This window comes from Pteropus vampyrus, unplaced genomic scaffold (assembly GCF_000151845.1).
Source record: "Pteropus vampyrus isolate Shadow unplaced genomic scaffold, Pvam_2.0 Scaffold30, whole genome shotgun sequence".
NCBI classification, from domain to species: domain Eukaryota; kingdom Metazoa; phylum Chordata; class Mammalia; order Chiroptera; family Pteropodidae; genus Pteropus; species Pteropus vampyrus.
In genome coordinates, this window is record NW_011888811.1 from 8,422,254 (window position 1) to 8,443,640 (window position 21,387).

Consider the following 21,387-nt stretch of genomic DNA (forward strand, 5'->3'; position numbering starts at 1 on the left):
TTTAAAGTATAATGATGGCACGCACTGTAAAGGAGCACTATAGACTGCTGAGAGAGCTTTAAACGAGGGGACCCAGCCAAATCAGGAGAATCAGGGACACTTTGAAAATTTAACACAAGAATGAGTAGTGTTTCATCAAGCAAATAAGAAAGAGCATGTCGGGCATAGGGGAAAGCATTTCCAGAACTACATGTGGGGACAAAATATTAGAAGCTTTGGGGAGGACTACTAGGAAAGGCGGGCTAGGCCTGAGATCCATTTTTGAGAAAATAAGTTTAGAAATGTCTCATCAGTCGGTTTCCCTTTTACTTGGAGGTGTGGATTCAGTGTATTTTCTTTGCCTAGCAAAATGCCAGCTTAAGGCAGTATTTTGAGTGGTGATTTTTCTGTTAGGATAGCAGCCTTTGAACATTTACTAGTATCAGATTCAGTGCTAAGTGCTTTGCATCCTCTCTTCTAATGCTCTTAACCACCATGGGAGGGCAGTGCTGATATTCTCTACATCCAGCAAACGGGGGAAACTGAGGCTATCCTTCAAAGAGTTGGTTGTGGCCAAAGAGAGAAAGAGTTACTGCAGTGTATTTGAACCTCCAAGTAGCCGAAGCAAGGTGGTCATCACCGCTGTTCTTTTCCACTGTTTAGTCGATGCTAGTCCCCTCACATTGGACCTCAGAGGTGGAGAGAAATTCTCCTGCTATTCGATCATGTAATATAATTCCTGCTTCAATTGAAGCAAATTGACGGCGTTACTCAAAGGCAAATTGAAAGGCCAGATCTGTGCTAAATCCCCAGGGAACGCTAGTTGGCACGTGCAATGATATACGGGAAGGTGCTTTTCTGGGTTAAGATAAAAAATCCTGGTATCACGTCACGCTATCGGGCACCCCATCTCATCTCCCTGTGCCAGCCCTGCAACTTGAAATGCTCAGTGGACAGAAATGAAACTTTATAGAAATTAGGTGATCATCATCCTTATCAGATGAATATGATGCCATCAGCATGATTTTAGTATCCTCAAAAAAAAAAAAAAGAAAAAGAAAAAGATTTACTTAGAGACAAGAGAAAGTCTGAGGCTTGGATTGTAGGACTTTTATGCCAGCCTGCCTTGGGCAGGTCGGCTGGGAGACGATCTAGTAATTAAAATCCTACTTAAACATATGCTGCTGGTAAGTTGTAACAGAGGCTCCAAAAGACATGAGAAACCAGACGGTAACCAGAGAAGGAAAAGAAAAGCGAAACACAAAAGTAACACTCTCGAGCCCACGGGGCACAGAAATAGATCTGAACTGGCCAAATACGTATCTGACTACTAAGCATGAAGGCAGGACCCAACTACTAATATATTTTTATCCCAGTCTATGAAATTAATCAATATTTTATATGTGAACATATGCTCTTGTGTTGCTGGCTTATTTAATTGACAGTTGCAGTCAGCAGGACACCAGTTGTTCAAATCCACATTTTTCACCCCACAGTTCTGGGGAGAACACGGGGAATAAAGGCACAGATATTGTCAGGTTTGGGGCCTCTTCTCAACACATCGGTTTCTTTCACTGACTTTGGGGGCAAAGTAATAGAAATTTCAACAGAAAACCATATGTAAAGTACACGAAAATAAAAGTAGACATTGGCTGTTACTTAGAAGACTGGTTAAAATTAACATGGTTGGTATAAATTGAGAACTTTCTTTAATTCTTTATTATTCTTTGTCTATTTCCTTTTTGAACACAGTCGGGAGGCCAATAATAATGAGCACCTACTATGTGCTGGGCCTGAGGCACATGCTTTTAGGGGCGTTATGTGTGGGATGATGGGTGAGGGGAACATGTCGCAGCAGTTCCAATGTATTTTATCATTTCTTAGTTGAAGAGGGCAATATAGTTTCGATCATTCTTTGCTAAAACCTTCTGGCTGAATCATCAAACCAGCTGTGCTCTTCCAGTAACTATTCTGTGTAAGAAATCTATAAAGTCAGACCTCAGATTCCTCTACCTTTCAACTTTGGCAGGATCCTAGAAACCCTTCTTGATTTGGTTAGCTAAAGCTTGTGGAATCCAACTCTTGTCGTTCAAAAGAAAAATACAAAAAGGTTAAGAAGAATGTTAAGGTACTGTTTTATGATAACCTATTTAATTAGTAAACTTTTATTATTTTCTTTACATGTGCAAAGTTCTATAATGAACACCATTGAGATGGATAATGTCCAGATTGCAAACGAAAGTGGAGGGGAACAACCCTACACTTTAAAATTATAAGTTCTCATAGTGCTGCTATCGCTTGTATTAGCTGTTCAAACTCTGTGTGTTTAGCAGCCCAACTTGTAACAATAGAAAAGCTTCTCGGCCTGGAAGTCTGGCAGTGTTTTCGATGTTCTTGTGTTTAATTTGGCACCTGCAGTATTATATTAGGATGCCATTTTTTGAACTTGGAAATAGAAGAAGGTAGAGAGAAATTTTACTATAACTCATACGTGGGGCTGAGTCTTAGGGGGAAAATAACTTTACTTGGAAATAAAGTAGTAATATTCTGTGAAGTTAATAAATATCCACCCTCTATCTTGGGAATAAGGAATTGCACAAGTAAGATTTTATGGGATGTTGGCTGTATTTATATGATTAAAGTGAATATTTTAGCCAAACTGAGCAGAAATTTTAAGTAAATACCAAAATTGAAGGGTAGTTTGGGTGTTTTAAATATTTGACTTTATCAACCAATGTGGACTCTCAAAGTCTCAAGTTCAAGTGAGTCTCTGAGATTCAGTTACCTCATTTGTATAGTGCAATCCAAAATACCATCTGCTTACCTACTACTCTGGGTTGATATTAAGAATAATTGAGAAAATATGGGCAAGCCCTTTGAAAACTTAACAATGCTAGTTAATTGTCAGGTATTGGTTAAGTACAGAATACTGTCTATCCAGTTTGTGAATGAATGAAGTCCCTGCCTGCAAGGTATGCGTTGACAGCGGGTTGCTTTGCATGTGTGTGTGTGTGTGTGTGTGTGTGTGTGTGTGTGTGCGCGCGCGCGCGCCCAGCTATATACATAAATGCATACATATATCAAGATAAAAGTTCAAGGGAAAGACATGAAGTTCTCTCAAGGATTAGTGTTTTGTAGACTGGAATGGAAAGAAACAGCTTCGTGCAGAAGGTCAATCTTTTTGGCAAAGTACTGTTTGGGTGGAAGTGAGTGATATAACCTTCCTGAAAAAGAAATGGTAGGGTCGTGCATAGTAGGAGACAGTAGGTTTGGAGGGCCCATCATCATTATCTTCATTTTCCTCTTCCCCATCTTCCTCCTGCTTCTGCAACTCTTCATGTTCTTCATTCTCTCTCACATTTACCCATAGCATACTCTGGGCTGAGCTCTGTACACATGGGTTAACTCAGGTATACCTCATAGCAACCTCATGAGGCAAGTTCTCTATAATTAGTATTCTCAATTAAAGTGGAGACTTAAGAAAAGTAGTGTGCCCTGGATCGTGAGCGGTGAAGGTAAAGTGTGAACTGAGGCTTCCTGAAGCCAGAGCCCTTAACTGCTGCTGAGTTCGGCCTCTAGTTTGGGAGAGGTGTGTGTGAAATGAGGCAGGAAGGGAGAACTGGTCAGATTCCTGAGAGTGAACTTGATGCTGTAGGCTAAGGGGAAACAGCAGAAAGCTTTCGAGAGGGCAGTAATGATTTGAAAGCTGGCATCTGTGGAAGGTTAATCTGGGTTTTGATATGAAGAGGGGACTTTGCACATAATTAAGTCCAATAGTAAAATGAATCACAAAGAGGCAAGAGTGAGTGTTCGCTCTTGGCAGTCCAGATTGGACAGCCCAGACCCTAAAGAGTCATTGTTGAGGAAGCTGAGTCAGTCCTCACAGAGTTCAAATGGAAGCGGAGTTCCCACTCTCCTTTGCTCCTGTGTCTGCATAAATTTGATGATACACATCCCGGTGCTCGTGACGTCACTGATCATCACCACGGAAACATCTGTGCTATCACAAACACTGGAGTGCAGCGTCACTGAATGTGTCAGGGAGGAGAGGAAACTGGCTCACCATGATAAGGCTCTCAATAATAAAAGTTCACTCAAATACATTAGCAGTAGCAGCCTCGGTCATGGAGAGAAATATACGCATTACTATTTTGAAAAGCACAAAGCAGGGTCTGCACATTGCTGAAGGTTGGGCAAGGTTGATTTTGAGATGCTGCTCGCATTCAAAACACAGGTTCCTTAAAAAGTCACTATCTGTGCTCTCTTGCATGATGACAACAGAAATCCTTCAGGAGTAGGGAGCTTGTCTCCCAAATTGCTTATTGAAAATCTTCTGCATAGCAGAGGAAGGTTGGCTCGGAATTTCTGTACTGTTCTGGAAGAGGCTTTGAACAATCAAGTAGAATTGTCAGTGGTTATGGTTTGTGTTTATTGTTTGATGAGTCAGTGGCAGTATTAGTTATGGAATGGCAGGAATTAATGACTGAAAGACGATCCTGGGTCCTCCAGGGATTGATAGAAGTTGCACACTGGTGGATCAGGTCGTGACTGCATCAGAAGCTCAGGTGTATTTAGGTTTGGTTTGCATGGTGCTCAAGTAAACTATATGCTTGTTGCTTTACAATTAAAAATAAAGAGCTTTATATGAAAATCTTGGAAATTCTGTTTATATCCGGAAGAGCTGGTAGTGCTGGACCCACCTTCTCAAATGACCACAATTAGGTCAAACTGAGACATTGTGTCCCTTTGTGGGCAGAGCGTATACTCCATAGTCATCCACAGTCCCCACCTCTCCCACTGTGTTTCCCCTGGCCCATTTTAGTAACTTACCTTCCTGCCTGGCCCTGTGAGCATTTCATTTTGTGATCATTATTGGAGATATTAGAGAGTAATTATTCTTAGTAAAATTCCTGGCATATGGAGGGCATCCCATAAATGGTAGCTGTGATTATTCTTTATCAATTTACAGGCTCAGGTATTTAAAATTAACCCTCAGTAGAACTTCCAGTAATGATGGAAACGTTCTATCTCTCTGTGCCGTCCAATATGACAGCCACTCATTACATGTAGGTATTTGCCAGTTGAAATGTGGCTAGAATGACTGAGAAAATAACTTCTTTAAAAATTTTTTTAAATTAATTAAAAATTAAATTCAGTAGTTGCATGTGACTAGTGGCTACTGTATAGGGCAAAGCAGATTTAAGTGATAGGACTGAACATCCAGTCAGGTGTCCTTGTTTAGAATAAAATGCAGAGAATAGACACTGGGACTGTGTGTATGTGCATGTTCCTTTTACAGGAGATGACTTAGAGTAGGCTTCATCGCACAGGCAACCACCCCTTCCAGAAAGGCAACCACCCCTTATCACAAAGCTAGAATTCTTGGCAATTTAGGGAGACAAAGCCATATGTTTCCAAGATGTTATGTGTACATTCCCACCAATAAGAATAAATCGTCGGAAGTTCGAACTGGATGTTTCACTGCTCTCTGGTCCCTGACTGTCCACTTAAGGGTACTGCCTGAATATGACGACTAGCCTTGTGTGTGAGAAAGCCTAAATTTTTTGATGAGCTGCTTGACCCTGCCATTCATGAGAGCACAGAGCCAAGAGCCAGTGTTACGGAGGGGACTGTGGAAAGCTGGTGGGGCCCTGCTAGCCTATCGAGGGATCCTCCATTCTTAGAGCTGAGGCTCCATGGGCTGCCATCTTTGTGGTTTCCATCACAATCACACATCGATCACATCTAATAATCACATTGCAGTAAACCAGCCGCAAAGCAGGGTTCTAAAAGATCTCTCTTTCACGCAACTTATTCATTCATTTGCATGCCGTTTGCCTGAAAGTTCTGACCCTGACTTGCTTTGCTGAGCCCAGTAGTCACAGCCCTCCCTCCCTTCCTTCCTTTGTTACAGGGTTGGAAACCCCAGAACCATCTACCAGGCTCTGGCCTATTGATAACTTATGAGCCTCTGTCCTGAAACCCGCCCCAAGCCAACTTTTCAGCTAATAAATACCTTCTCTGCTTCTAGGGATATATGCATGGGGAGGGAGGGGGCAAAACAGAGGTCAGCCTGTTTTATTCAAGATGAAGCTCTGGATTACAGTCTCCTTCCCCCCAAAGAGACCTTCTTAAAAAACATAGAAAACCTAATGAAAATGATAGAAAACTGCTATTGCAGCTAATTTTATCAAATAATGACTCATACCAGTCTTATTGTAATGGAAAAAAAGAGAACAAAACACACACGAATCTATTCTGCTTGGGTTATTCATCCAATCAGAATTATGTATCATCTCTTCATATAGTCAGATTTACAGAAAAGATGCCGGATCTTCCTTTTTTTCTATCTTGTGGGCAAACATCAGTGGAAACTCCTATTATAGCAGTGAATCGAATGAATCCTAGAATTCAATAGGAGGAGAGAGACAAAGCCCTCTAACAACAACAAAAAAGTAGATTCTAAATTCCTTCCTAGGAAAATTTTTCACAAAAATGTTTTTTTGAAAAAAAAACCAAGCTGATATCAACTGAGAGTAACTAATGAAATGTTAAATTATCTGCATGCATCTGTGTTTTTAATGCTGAATTTAGGCCAGCTCCCAGACACAAGAGGCTAAAATTTTATATTCAGATAAGGAAAGACAAACCTTGGCGAACAGATGGAGCAGAGTCCAGAATAAAGGTTTAATCCTATCAGGCCGATTCCTGTATGACCATCTGGGTGATCCGACACACACATTCAAGGCCTGTTAAAAATACGGCTCCAGCCAAGATCAACGTCACAGATTTTCCACTAGACTTGCTCATATTTGCCTTTTTGATTTTCCAGGCCCAGGAAGATTGCTTGAAAATAAAGACTTGAGTTTTTCTTGAAAAAGTGGTGACATTTGTTGTTGTTGTTTTAGCCTAAAAATTGTTTCCTCTTTGTACAATATTGGTTATCCATTTTTGGAAAGTTATTTTCATTTCCCTTTCTTCCTTGGTTTTCATATCTAGAACTTTTTTTTATAACAGGATAATAAGGAGAATTGGGCTAAACATTTTGTGCATGAAAGTTCTCCTTGTCAGGAAGAAAAAGAGTTGTTTATTTATTGTATAATCAGAGGCAAGTGAATTTACTATTGTTGCAACAAATATCACAATTGGATCCATGAATAATTCATTTCAAGTATTCTCCCACCCTCCATAATAATTTTTCCCCATTGCTTTGCAATGGTGTGGCTGACAACCATACAACAAGAAAAAAAAAAAAAAGAGAAATAAAGCTGATGGCAATATTTGCGGTTAGCTGCCCTAGGATTAATATTTTGTACATTTTAATTTTGGATTTGGCAGATCGAGTATGAGGTAGAGAACAGTACACTCTCACTTCCTTGAGTTATAAAATTCTGAGCCTCTAAAATGTTTTTAACAAACAATTTTTGCATATTATGAAACAATGCTGTATTGCATGTCATCAAATCAAAAAGCCTTCAACAAGTCTTTCAAGTGCAATTTAGAAGTTACAGGTACATCAAAATGTCAAGATTTCTCACTGCTAAGTTGTTAAATAACCCTGTGTAGCGAACCTGTACTGAATTCTGGATCACAGTTAGACAAACTCAAGAATCCAAAAGTACTTGCCCTGGCACCGTCGTCAGATTACAGTTGTTGCACCAGGATTTCTGTTTTTCCCTTGCTCGGATGCTGTGTTCACTGATTGTTGAGGAATTTTGCTAATTCGGAACAGAATAAGAAAGCTACAAAATCAACAGGAAGTAGATACAATTTGGGCTTGGACTATATTTAGCAAATGGCATAGTTTGGAGTTTAGCTGCACCTCGCTGCCCCTACCAGGTTAACTCTGCCTTAATGCAGGTGGGTGTTGGGTCTGCGTTTCCGAGTGACCAGGAGGTTTTCCTCTTCTCTTTGTGTGTGAGAGACATTAACGCTGTCAAAGCCAAGGGCTTTCTTGCCAAATGAAGTCACTTTGGAATAAAGGATGAAAAACACTTGAAATTCTTGATCTCCTCATTTAATATTTAATAGATTTAATTGCATCTGGTGTTGAGAAATCTCTATATCATGGGTTACGTTTCTCTTCAAAATGACAAACACATCATCATGATCACCCACACACGGGGCGGGGGAACACTCTTTTGCATATATAATATATGATTCTTTGCCAAGTAATATCTAGATACGCTAGTGGATGGGACAATAAATGCAGACCAATAACAGAATGAAACAAAAACCCTAATAAAATGATTAACTGCATAAAGTAATTACTGAAAAAAAAAATAGAGGAAGGCAGAAACAAATCTGGTAGCTCAAGTTAAAGCAAGAGCATACGTGTTACAAAGACTGCTATACACTGAGCGAGGAAACTGTCCAATTTGTTTATCTAATAGCTGACCAGGAGTTTGTGGTGAAGTTTCCACACTCTGGTTCTGGGGTTCATGTCAGGCATTGTCACCACCACTGGTTTCTCAGGCATCCAGTTGGAGGGTGGGTGAATCCAGAACAGATTTGCCTGCTGTACATGGTGAAATACAGAGAGCCAGTCTTCCCACCAGGGCAGAGGGTTCTCTGTCCTCCTTCCTGGCCAGTAGCTGCCAGCTGTCAGGATCAAAGAACGCAGGTGTTGGTGTTACGGAGCTGTGTGCAGTCAGGAAAGTCATTTCACTCAAAAACCCAGCAAAAACAATTGTTCCCATTTAACAGGAAGAGGAGATACCTGTGTGCTGAGTCCAAGTGGGGGCCCTTTGTGCCCCATCTGTCTCTGGAACAGGCTTGCTCCCAAGTACAACTTCACCAAAATCAAGAAGATATAAGGGAGAAAGGCCTGAGATTTTATGGGGTCACAAGTGTCCCGTAGAAATGAGCTGAGCTCATGAGTTTCGCAACATTTCCTGTCAAGTCTCAAAAATTTGGGACAATAACATGAAAGGCAGTTCCTCATTTCTGAAAAGATTGCCATTTATATTCATTCCAGGCAAATGAGAGCCTTAAAAAAAAAAAAAAAAAAAAAACATTCTACTTTGAAAGGACTGAGGCCAAATCCACCTCCTCAGTAAATTTAGCTAGCTGTGTTAGCAAGTCGCTGGATTGAAAGTTTCTAGGAAAGTTTTATGATACGCTACATACTCTAGAACGATGAGACTGTAGGGTATTCTAGTAAATTAACAAGCTCTGGTTAATGGGGAGCTGATGATAACGATAACTATTATTATTTACGAGTAGCTAGTGTACTATATGCCTGGAACTTAGTAAAATAACAAAACACAAGTAGGCACTTCCTGCATTTTGCTGAAAGTCTGTGAGGTGGGTACTCACGTGGAAACTACTGCTTACAGAGGAGAAATGCCTTAGAAAAGGTAAATGACTGCTTCAAGGTCACACTGAGTGGTAGATGTGGAATTTAAACAGCAGGAGTCCATATTCAAATACTATAACACTCTGAATGCTAAAATCTACTTAACAGAATTGCATCTTTCTGTCTTTGCACAGAAGCCAGTAAGGGCCAGTGCCCGCATCTCCATCTCCACTGTAAGCACCAGTATCTGCTCTGTGAAAATACTCATTAACAGAGTTCTGGTTAATAGAATGCTGGAAATGGAGAGTTTACATCTTTTTCATACACCATACACAATGGAAATGGAAAATAACCTTATATCCACTTTAATGGAATTTCATCTAGAGATTTAGAATAAGATTAGAACATTTCTAAATTGATACATTTTATCAACTGATTGAGTGTTGTTTTCCCCAGTGAACTTAAAATACAGGAATGGAGAAAAAAGCCAAACAAAGTATCTCTAATGAGACTTCCATAACAGGACATCAACTGTCGCAAAAACCTCATTTTGGAGATGAAAGATGATAAATGCTGAACCCGGATCATCTATACAGTTACCCCAAACAAGTGAGGTATTGATCACAGCACAAAGAGAATTCAGAGGCAAAAGTAAGAGCAGCCTCAGGCCCCTGCTGATAGCTGCACACACCACTAATTCACCTCAATGGGCAGGCACCTCTGAGCTCAATTAACCCTTATTCCCAAGGCCACCCATAAACCCCGAGGTAAACATGGCTCTCCTGGCCCTTGCTTTCTATCAATGAAATAGATCATTTCTATTGGAGGCTGAGGGGCGATTCCAGCTTATAAATTCACCTTGCCAATAAAGAGCCTGATGCTTCCAATGTGAGTGAGCCGGCCCTCAAATCTTGTAACATTGATTCTGTAAATCAGAAAAAAATTTAAACCACTAGGGCATCTGAGATTTCTTCTGCCTTCCGTGGCTACTGGGAGGAAATATAAGCGCTCTGGAGGTAGAGCAGGTGACATCAGTGTCCCCTGGTGCAATTGTCTGCACACAGAACATTAGTTGTTAAATATGTACTGGAGGCTGCACGATTTCTTTCTTTTAATACACTGCCCCCCGCCCCCCCCCCCCGCCAATTCTTCCTTCTTTTTTCCTCACCACAGCCATTGTTCAGAAGCAAATTGGAAATCTGATAATTAGGCCCTGACTCACAGTGTAGTATTAGAGTCCCGAGCCAAAGTTCAACACCCTGAAATGAAATTTAAACCAATTAATCTGTTAGATTTTTATCGCTTGTCCGTGTTTTCTCAGCAATTCCCCCAGCACGTGGCCTTTGATCAACTCTCATACAAACGCTAAAATGTGTGCCTGCTGCTAGCAAGATGGGAATGACATTAACATGGCACTCATAAAACAATCAGAGCAGAGAAGCCCTCAAACAGACAGGGCATAGTAATATTTAATAAAAGCGCACACATAATCTTCGGAATTAGCATTTTGTGCCTTGCAGTACCTTTGGGAGAAGAGCTTTTATTTGTGGAGTGATCATTATTATAACAAAGAAGAGCTACCTAATAATTTCCACTTTAACTCTGCAACGTGCCATGAGCGTTTCAGAGCCATTATGCTAAACCGTGGTGGGGTAATCATGTTATTGTCGTAGTTTGAAGGAAGGAAAATCTCCTCTACTTTGGTGGCTGTTGGGGGTGGGGGGTGAAGGAGAAAAGAGGCAAAAATAAAAATACCCTAAAGTTTTTTTTTTTTTTTTTTTTAATGAGGTTTACAGCCAGGAACTGGCTTGCTGTCTTTGTGGATATCCAGAGTGTGAAAATTCATTGGGGAGGAAGAAAGAATCTTTTATTAATTAAATCAAGATTTGGCTGGTGAAAGTGGTTTTGTAGTCAAACCCCACCCCTCCCCCATTTCATAATATTTTCTTGGAGATAGAATTGTATTGATTATTACTCTCCTGGGCTGGATTGAATTCTTTTATAAATTTCTTCACTTTCAAATTCCACTGAATACGTCCACTGTGACTATATTAAAAACTATCTCTCCTTGTCCTCCCTCTGCATGTCTCTGGATATCCTGAATGAACGAAAAACAAGTCTGGCTATTTCAGATGTTGTCTGAGCTTTTTTTCAGAGAAAATTGACCCAAAAGGAAATGGGGAAGAGAGGCTCAGGATATGTTACTAAGCTCAGCCAGGCTTTTTAATATCAATTTGCTTTAAAAAGTACAACACTTATCTCTCACAGAATTAAGTGCTCAGTTGGTACTTAACCTTTTATTATTGTAATGTATTACCTTAATATGTGCTCATGGAAAAAACTCCAACCCTACAAATATCTACAGAGTAAAAGTTAAAGTAGTCTCCTTTCTCTGTCGAAACCTCACTCTAGTCACATTCCTTCCTGATACAGACCCTCTGAGAACAGTTGGTCTCTATCTATCCTTCCAGACCTTTGTCCTGCCTGTTCCCACGTAACTGTACACACGCATGTGCACACACACGCATTCACTTATGCATACACAGTCTCATAGGTATCATTTTTAAATAAACACGGTCACACCATTCTCTACAAATTATTTTATTTTTTTACTTCCTAATGTATTTTGACATTTTTCCATGTCATTTTATAGATTTTTTTTCAGCCATTCTAATGGCACTCTTAATAGTCTATAGAGCGGATGTAACATAATTTATTTAACCACTCTCTTTTGGGGGTACCTAGACTCTTGGATATTTTACTGTCAATACTGCTGTGAACATTTGGGTACCTGTATTTGGGGATGTATATGCAAGTATTTCCTGGGCTGCTGTTAGTCTGACAAGTTTGTTTGTGACTAGATGTAACTTCTAGAAGTTACATTTACCCACAAACATTTTGTTTGGCCAACACATTTAAAATATATATTGAATTAGTTGCCAATATTTAAAGAGTGGGAAAAATAGGGATTCCGGTGTTCTGAAAGATCAGAAGACCAGACTACACTGGGCCTGCTTTTGTGTGGAGTTACCAAAAGCTGAAGCTGAGTAGCAGCTGACATCTTTACATGGGCACATATTCTGCATTTCACCAGCGCCCTGTCATTTCCCACTGCTTCCCCAGTTCTGAGTGTCCGTGGCCATCCATATCATGCTCATTCTGAGACCTTGAGCTACTTTATTCATTTGTGCTTCTTGACCTGGTCTGAGTGGATCTGTGAGTTAATAAACTGCATTTTGGCCAGATCCCTTTAGCTAGGCACAGTGTTTTCTACCTTGTGCCATTGACATTGTAGAGTTCTTTGTATTGGGAGACTATCCCATGCATTGTTAGATACTCAGCATCCTTGACCTTCAGGTACTAAATGCCAGTAATATCCCTTCCCCACCCCTCTCTCTCGGTGGGACAGCCCATAATTTCTTTGCGTATCTTCCAAACTTCCCTGTGAGGAAATACCAGAGGGCTCCCTCTCATGACTGCTATGACATACATGGATATAGGGACACCTTTAGAACCCCCTGAGGTCTAAATTTAAAAAGGGCTACCCAACTTACCTGTTCTACGAATGGCATCTCATCTCTCAGCAGGGGTAGGGGATGGCGTTGAGTACAGAGGCAACGTGGATGGAGAGGTGTGCCCCTTTGTCCTGGAGTACTTCCTTCAAGGCTTTTTTTTTTTTCCTCCAAAAAACCAAGAAGATAGTGTCATATATTGTCTCCTTACCATGTCATCTCTGGAAGCTTGATGGTCTTCCTTTCTTCTGACTAGTTGCCATGTAACTGTGTTTCTGGACAGTCGCTCACAAAATTTGAAAACATTATCATTTTCTTGAGTAAAGTTTTAAAGCACACGCGCACACACACACACACATACACACACACGCACACACACACGCATGCCTTTTGTATTTTACCAATAACAAAGGGAAAGAAGGGGGAGGCTCAAGTCTAAAATGGGCAGGTCTTGGCTCCACTATTGTAATACCTTCACTGTAGCAGGCTCTCTCAGAGGTACCAGCATGCTCCTCTGCAGCGATGAGAAAGCCAGGATGAGACCACACTTGTCTAAAGAAATATACTTACATGGTTAGAAAAATAAAATTTAAAAAGGTGAAAGAAATCTGCAGGCTAATACAGATATAAACACCAAGACTCCTTTGTAGCTTATGAGGGAAATCACAGAGGCTGCGTTTAGTGATGCCATTGGATTCTCCACTTTGCCATCAGGCAGGATTCCTTAAAGACCAGTTCAGTGAATTCAATACTCTATTATTCTCAGAAGTATCCAGGGATATGGGTACACCTTTGCTACTCCACCCTAGCAACTAAATATACTGAGTTAGAAATTAAGAATTAAGATTTTAAGACATAAACTAGAATGTTTCTAATTTGCTTTTAAGAATTATACATACTTGTTCGATGTAGTTTATTTCCCTTATAAATTGCTTGAAATCATACATTATATTCTATCATTGGTTTAGGAGTACTGGATCATGCATTTAAGCTTTTTTTTTTTTTTACTTTTAAAGAAAAATTTTGTTTAAGAAAATGTCCTCTGCCTGTGGAACTCTGATCACAACCTTTATATGTGTTAAAAATGTGACAAGAATGTTCAAGTCATGAATCATTTACGGTTTCTTGATTAATTATTTTGTTTTTGGGAGAAAGTGGAGGAGAGAAAAGGCATCTGAACTACCCAGTTTTAGTTGTAAATGCATTACAATGAGTTCAGCCAACATGAAATGTTTAGTTTGGATATTTCCTAATTTCTCTGTGCAATTTTATAAGATTAATTTGAATCAAAATCAAACCCATTCTACTTGTTTGTGTGGTGGCACGTGAGCAATGGTCCCACTGGGCTGGACTTAATATTTTCTTTTCTTCTTGCAAAAGTTAAAGCATGACATTTTGCCAAATTTGTCAAAGTCCAATAATTTTTTTTGCCGTTTTTTTTTTCTGTTAAAATTAACTGGTACTCTCACTGGCTTCAATACTTGGAAAGTCAGTCTTGGATACTTACTAAACTTTTTGTTCGCGAGGAGGGTCTTGTCCTCTCTCCTTGTACAATATATTCCTTGCTTTAGAATTTTGCTTTGTTCCCGTTCATGAAAGTAATCATAAGACAAGTGGTGTGTCATCGTGGAGTTAAAAATCCTCAGTGGAAAGAAGGTGCCCTCTGAGAGATTTCAAAAACATAATCCTACAATTACATTTATGCCCAGCAATTCTGCTGAAAGTACACCATGCTCACCAAGCAAACCACCTCCAGTCTGTTTGGAATTACAGTATTTGCAAATTATTTCCCTTCTCCAAGGGCCATTTATAATGGAAAAAGGAGAGATATGAAATTTTGAAAAAAATCAGTTCTAGAGTTTTATGCCTGGGAATGACAACAAAGCAAAGGTCATGGTTCTCTGTGGTTCAGCCCTGACTCAGCTACTTGGTTACATAATTCACCCTGAGTGACCTGCATACTCTGCATCTATAAAATGGGATCCATGACATTTAATGAAAAAAATCTTAACGATTTTTAACGAGGAATGTTCTATGTTAGTGTTACAGACAGAAGGCATGGAACAAGAATTATTTCTTGCTCATGCCTCCTCTTTCACTGCCCACTGGACAGAAATGTTTATCTAAAAACTTACGAGTTTTCTTTTCAGGAGATATATTTAACTATGAAGCAATCCTATAAGGTTTCCAGTGTGTCCCGAAGAGTCACCCATTTTTCATTTTTTGTAATCTTTAGCATTTCATAAATTAAATTTGCTTCTATGTTTGAAGTTGTAAGATTTCTAGTTTTAAAACGATTTGGGTAAAAAAAAAAATATATATGTATCTCGACAGAAAGAATGAAAAGAATGCTTTTAAAAACTGAAATTTCACCCTTAGGTTTCAGGTCCTAATGAGGCTAGGAAATGCTGCGATCTTGAGGGACTTTCTGTTAGTGAAAAGATAAAAGATTTTTTTTTTTTCTCAACTCTTCCATCATTAAAGTTTGGTTCTAACAGCAGACTCCTTCTCTTTTTCATGTGTGTTGAAAAGCAGCTACTCCCTGTATCAAAGCCATCAGCCCGAGTGAAGGATGGACAACGGGAGGCGCGACTGTGATCATCATAGGGGACAATTTCTTTGATGGGTTACAGGTCATATTCGGTACCATGCTGGTCTGGAGTGAGGTAGGTGTTGTCTGAACATTAATATCTAATAGCTTGGTCTAGTTGAGGATACTGTCTACACTTGAATTTCTAATAGAGTGTGTAGAATTTAGTGGTGCCACTCTGGGTGGGCCAGCACTAGTCTCTAGAACTCTGGGGAACGAGGTAAGATGGTTTGGGTTTACAAGGAGGCAACGCTTTCTGCTGGAATGACTTCCATCCCCTGGACCATAAGCACTGGGAGAGTTTTTGTTTGGTCATTTGTCCTGTTGGGCTTACCGTGGTGTGGAGGTCCAGCTGTGTATTGGGATTGGAAGAGATACACAAAGTCACAAAACCTATAGGAAGAGCCTCGTTTAAACTCTAGCTAGTTAGTAGTCTGTGAATATTTGTAGATAGAGTCTATGGTAGGCCCATCTTCAAGGAACATCATTTGAATGACAGTAATAATTTAGGTGTAGATGGTTCTTCACTTATTCAATGACTCTTCATGAGAAATTGAGTGATTTGTCTGAGGCACCTAAAAGAACCCAAGGCCTTTTCCAGCCCTGGGAGTTTACAGGTCTCGGGCACCTCAGTGTGTGACTGCAGCCATATGAGATGACTGCATTTTGTTTGTGTAGTGCTTTCCAAGCACTGTGATCATTATTTTAACCCACCAGTTGACTTGCCTGGCAATAATCAAATGAGCTCAAGGTTACTAAATGTAGACATCACCATTATGTAGTCACCATGGCAACCTTGCCTTTGTTTTCTAGATTCTAAGCCTAGATTTCTTAGCCAGTGTGCTTGGGACCCCTTCTTTTTCACCTCTCCAAAGTTTACAATAAAAACAATGTTAAGGGCTACCAGATATCATAGAGCCCATGCATCTAACTTGCTTTACAAGTAGTCATATGAATTGCTAAACTTTATTGAGACTTATAGATAGGCACTGCGCTGAGCTCTTGACACAAATCATCTCAATCTTCTCTCTACACCACGAGGTAGAGTCTTAGCATGTATTTTTTTTTTCTTGGTAAAGATACTGAGGCTTAAAGATATATAGTTACATAACGTGAAAGCGGCCATCCAAGGAGTGAAAGTGATATGTATGTGGCCACACAGAGAAGTCAGTAGCAGAACTGGAGCCAGAACCCAGATTTTTAATTTCCATTTCTAGTTGTCCTCCCATGACACCACTGTTAGTCCATCTAGATATTTTGTGTTTTCTCTTTAGAGGGGGCCATAGAGATAAGCAGTTAAGACTGTGATCATTGAGTATATTTATCTTTCCAAAGCAGAGCCTGTCCTTTTTAAGCATTCTCTGTGCACTTTTCACTGCCAGTAACCACTCAGGCAAGCCCCTTGCCAGCCCACGCTGTCGCTGCCTTTGTATTTCTCATGCAGCCAACAAGCGGTATGCACTTGGCCAGAGAATCAAAGCTTTAATAAAGCTGAATCAAGGATGGGCTTCTCAGTCCACCAGAATAATTGTTGTCCAAGTTCGAACATCCCAGGCATGAAAGGTGAATTGAACTCCCCCTGCTGACTGTACCCCATTCTTCGTTGGAATTATTGGGTTGTAAAATTAGAAGCATCACATACATGGCATACTTTGCTGCCAACCTGGTGTCTTCATCCCTGCTGAAGACAGCTGTCTTCACAAGCATGGCCTCTCCCATGTCCTGTGGGCTGTATCTATATCCCTTTCTATCCATCATTTCTGTTACTTATGGAAATTGGAGAAGAGAAAGAATCAACAGAAAATAGACTTCTTGCTCCATGTCACTGCAGTCAACGTAAGGTCTGAGAAGTGGGACTTAGAATTGGCCGTAAGTCTTATCACCCTCTGAGACTAAGGGTTAGTCTAAAGCTTCCTTTAGAACCTCATGCCTGTCTTAGCCCAAGTGCAGTACACCAGATGTTGAAAAAGGACTTGGACCCACCAGGACATCATTTACATCCACCTTGTTCTGAGTCAAGGTCCCCCTGTTTCTTCTCAGTTGCCTCACTTTCTTGCTCTCTTTTGGGAACAGGTAAGGGAGGTTAAATTCTAACTTAGATTTATTCAAATTACTTTAGAGAACCGTTTTTATAAAACAAAATAGATAGAAGTCATAAAAAAGAAAATCTATTAAGGCAATACCTTTGTCCTCCTCCCTCCTCCGTCTCTCCACTGTAACTGCCTTAAACGTACCAGAAGCCCCTCTTAATGGGTCTGGGTGGATCCAGCCAGGAGGTGGGAGTGAGGGATGCATGCTCCTTCTTCGCCCATCTGCTCCTCCCAACTGCTCTCATTTGTAGCTATGTCATAAATCAACTATGACCCTTTCTTGGTGGAAACCTAGAGTGTAGATTCCCAAAATGATTGAGCAGATGTAAATCCCCTTCAGTATGAGCAGGTGGGTGTCTGAATGGAGGAGTTTAATTTGGGCTGTTATCATGATAGCCCCGACATTCAGAAAAATAAACCGCAAAGGTGAATATTTGTTGTTAATATTCTAAACTATTTATATATTTAGATTTTCATACAGATATGATTTCTCCCCTCCCTTTTACTGCAGGGAGAGAATTTGGTATTGCTCCAAGTAAAAAAAAAAAAAGATCTATTGTATAATGGTAAGAAATTGAGAAATAGCTCAAAGTTACTAAGGGTTTATTATATATAGGCACTTTACGGATATTACTTTATTAAATCCTAATGATAGCCCTCTGTTAGATATTTTCATTATTCCCATTTTTTATTAGTAAACTGGGTGTCAGAGAGGTTAAGAAACCTGCCCAACATCACAGCTCGATAGTGCTAGAGATGGGATTTGAACTACAGGGTACAAATTTTACAAAAGAAATAAAAGCCCAGATAAATGAGAGAACAGATAGAATTCTGAGAGAGGGAAGAAGAACAGAAAGAGGAGAGAGGAAAAAAAAAACATGCAGCGTAATCATGGTGGTGTAGTAGAAGTCGTAGTAATTACTGTGGTGGTTTTTTTTAAATCAAATAAAATTACATAAATGCCTTTTATTTTGGTAGGGCAGAAAATACCAATCAATTTTGGGACCATTTCTCTAGGCTTCCATTGGATAGAATGAGAACTTAATACAGTGACTATTTAAGAGAAGATATCTATGAAAAAACTATGGAAAAATGTGGAGTAGGACTTAACATTCACCGAGCATTTAGTTCCTGCAAGGCACTATGCTAAGCATTTGGTATGGCTCCTGTGCAAGCCTTATAACATCTGTATACCATGTTGTCCTCATTTTATTGATGATGAAATTGAGACTTGGGAAAGTTAAATAAGCTGTTAGTTATCAAGTGGCAGAAGTGGGGTTTGAACCCAGAGAGTCCAACATACATGATTTAGCCTATGCCTAAATTTTATCTCAAGTGTTTTGCTGCATCGGCCCATGGTGTAATGCCCACCACTGCCATTAATACCTTGTGCTGGGGGCAGCTTGACAGTGTCACCTTCAAAGCTGTGGCAGGGTTGGCATATAGAGAATCGGAGGTCAGAGTGGTCCCTCCATTTTCTAGGTGTCTGTGTTTCGGGTTAGAATCACCAGCTTGTAGGAAGATTTTATCCTTGTGCACGGTACATGCCTTGTGTTGGGGGAGAGGACGACCTCTTCCTTCATCTATAAGTCACTTTAGACAAGACAGTTAACCTGTTTGGACCTCATCACTAGAGTAAGATCCCTATCTATCTGGAATCCTTGTTCCCTGACCACATGGTCTCTTGAAATTATGCCACCTCCAAAATCTAGTACTCCTAATTTTAAATGAACTTTGATCCCTTCTCCATTTTCTCACTTTTTAGCCCAAAGCACTCAAGAAGCAGACTGGTGGGGCAGGCAGGCAACATTTTAGATTAGCTGCTGATACTATTATTTGGAGCCTTTTTTTTTTTAACTAAAGAATTTTAAAAAGAGAGAAAATAGGACTGGCTTAATTTACGCTCTTCTATGCTCTTTCCCTTTCAACCCAATCTTTTGCAAATGAGTAGTTTAGTTCATCTCACTGATGGCCCCCTGAGGGTTTGGAAAAAGAAAGGTCAGGCTCCATTGCCCCCAACTTTGGGGCTGCAAGCTCTCAAGTTTAGGGGGAACCACGTGGCCTTCTTGTGAATTTGGTTCACCATCTTTGTTACTTTTTTTTCATCGTTTCTTGCTCTTTCTTGTTTCCCTCTTTTTGAAAAGCAATTTATTTTATTGATACTCTTGTGCTTATCCTGCCTTACCCCAAAAAGCTTTTTAAAATATCTGTAGAGTTTTACATATAAACCCAAGAAAACCAACAGGGTTGATGTGGACTAATTTTTAATGAGATCTGAGTTTTTTCTTGACTAGAGATGTATTGGGTTGTTTTTGCTTTTCTACTAACATGTGATTTAGAAGAGGAAGGGGCTACTGGTTTGTAGAGCTAATCGTCATTTTACTATTTCCTTCTGAATTCCTCTAATTTCTAAACCTGAGTACTGATCGGCATGCCTGCTAGGTGTCTAGCACTGGGATAGGTACTAGGATGATTAAAGCTAGGCTTTATGGAGTCTAATGTTTTATTTGGAAAAACAACTCGCTCCCATGAAGCAAATTAGAGAGTTACATAACATATTTATATAATCTTAAATTTGCAGCTGAAAATTTGAGACAAGGTTCAAGAAGGCAGAGAGAATGGTATAGTCAGAAATAGACCGTTTGCATAAACAGTCAACAAGTTCCTGTTATGTACGAACGGTCTCTGTGCAATGCATTTTAGGCTCTCACGAGCCTTTTATTTAACCACTGAAATCTCTTGAGAGAATTTATACAGCTTAAGGTATTTAAGCTTCCTGTAAAAAAAGTGCAATGGTGGAATTGGCCAGGAGCAGAGGGTGGAGAGAACTGAAGGCAGACAATCATCTAAGCAAAGATTTAGATTGCATGGGGTAGCAGCGGGCAAAGAGCCAGTCATGAGACCAGGATATTAATTGCAGTCCCTCCATTGCCCAATCAGAGGATCTAGATTTTGGTCAGTGTTGGCCACTGGGCCTCAGTTTCCCCATCTGAAAATGAGAAGCTTAAACTAAATCCTCTTGGAAATCAGTTACAATTCGAATAATTCCTTTATCTAGCATTGACTCCCTTGAGAATTCCTCCAAAGTGAGAAGGAGGCAGTGATGATGGGTAGGAAGTAGCTTCTTTTCTTACACTATTGTTCTTTACTTTTTTTTTAGAACATACTTGCAATCTATAAATATCATGGCTATTTGCAAAAGGATTATTTGAACTTTATCAAAAACCCTTTAATTAGCCACAGAATTGGATCTTGCTATTGATATGTCTTCAGTCAATATTTTTACCTTTCACACTTCAGATTCTGGTATCTGAGATAAACTTGAGACTTATACCACAATGTTGCTCTAATTCATCTTCCAGTTAATTCTATGGAATACTGCATACTAGTTACATGGGAGATTAAGGAGCGAGGCTTTTTTTGGTAAGTTTGGGAAATGTTGAGTCAAATAAATTCAACTGGTCCTTGGTCTAGGGCTTTGCAAAGCTTTGGAGGTATTGACATGCGCTGTGAATACCTAAAATGTAGTACACAGTATGTCCCAAACTCGGTGACCGCATAACCTTTTTTCAGGAATCATCTTATAGGAAGATATATTGATGATGGCTGAAGTGCATTTAGACTTCATATTAATGAAGTAAGGTCATGAAATTCAATCATGACATGATTGGGCTGGGATAGATGTGAGAGAATTGCCTGAGATATTTGCAGAGTATTAATCAGTTTAGAGCTATTATCCTTTTATGCTGCAGGGCTCTGAACAAAATTTCTGTCATATTTTGCACCTAGTTTTGGTTAGTGCACCCTTGACATTAGACGCCACGTGAATTTGTAGGACAGCTAGATTTAAAGATTGCCGGGTCACTTAGCTCAGATGAGAGAAGCCAGAGTTTCATCACTGTGTGAAACAATTAGCCT

General features: G+C 39.9%; 1 protein-coding gene across 1 annotated transcript in view; it reads left to right on the top strand.

Annotated features, from left to right (window-relative positions):
- The window catches only part of EBF1 (early B cell factor 1), a 368,250-nt gene that overhangs the window by 258,447 nt on the left and 88,416 nt on the right, over nt 1-21,387 (top strand). The window contains exon 8 of the mRNA XM_023528620.1: nt 15,322-15,455. Coding sequence (XP_023384388.1) covers nt 15,322-15,455 — 134 coding nt within the window. The remainder of the gene's footprint in view (nt 1-15,321; nt 15,456-21,387) is intronic.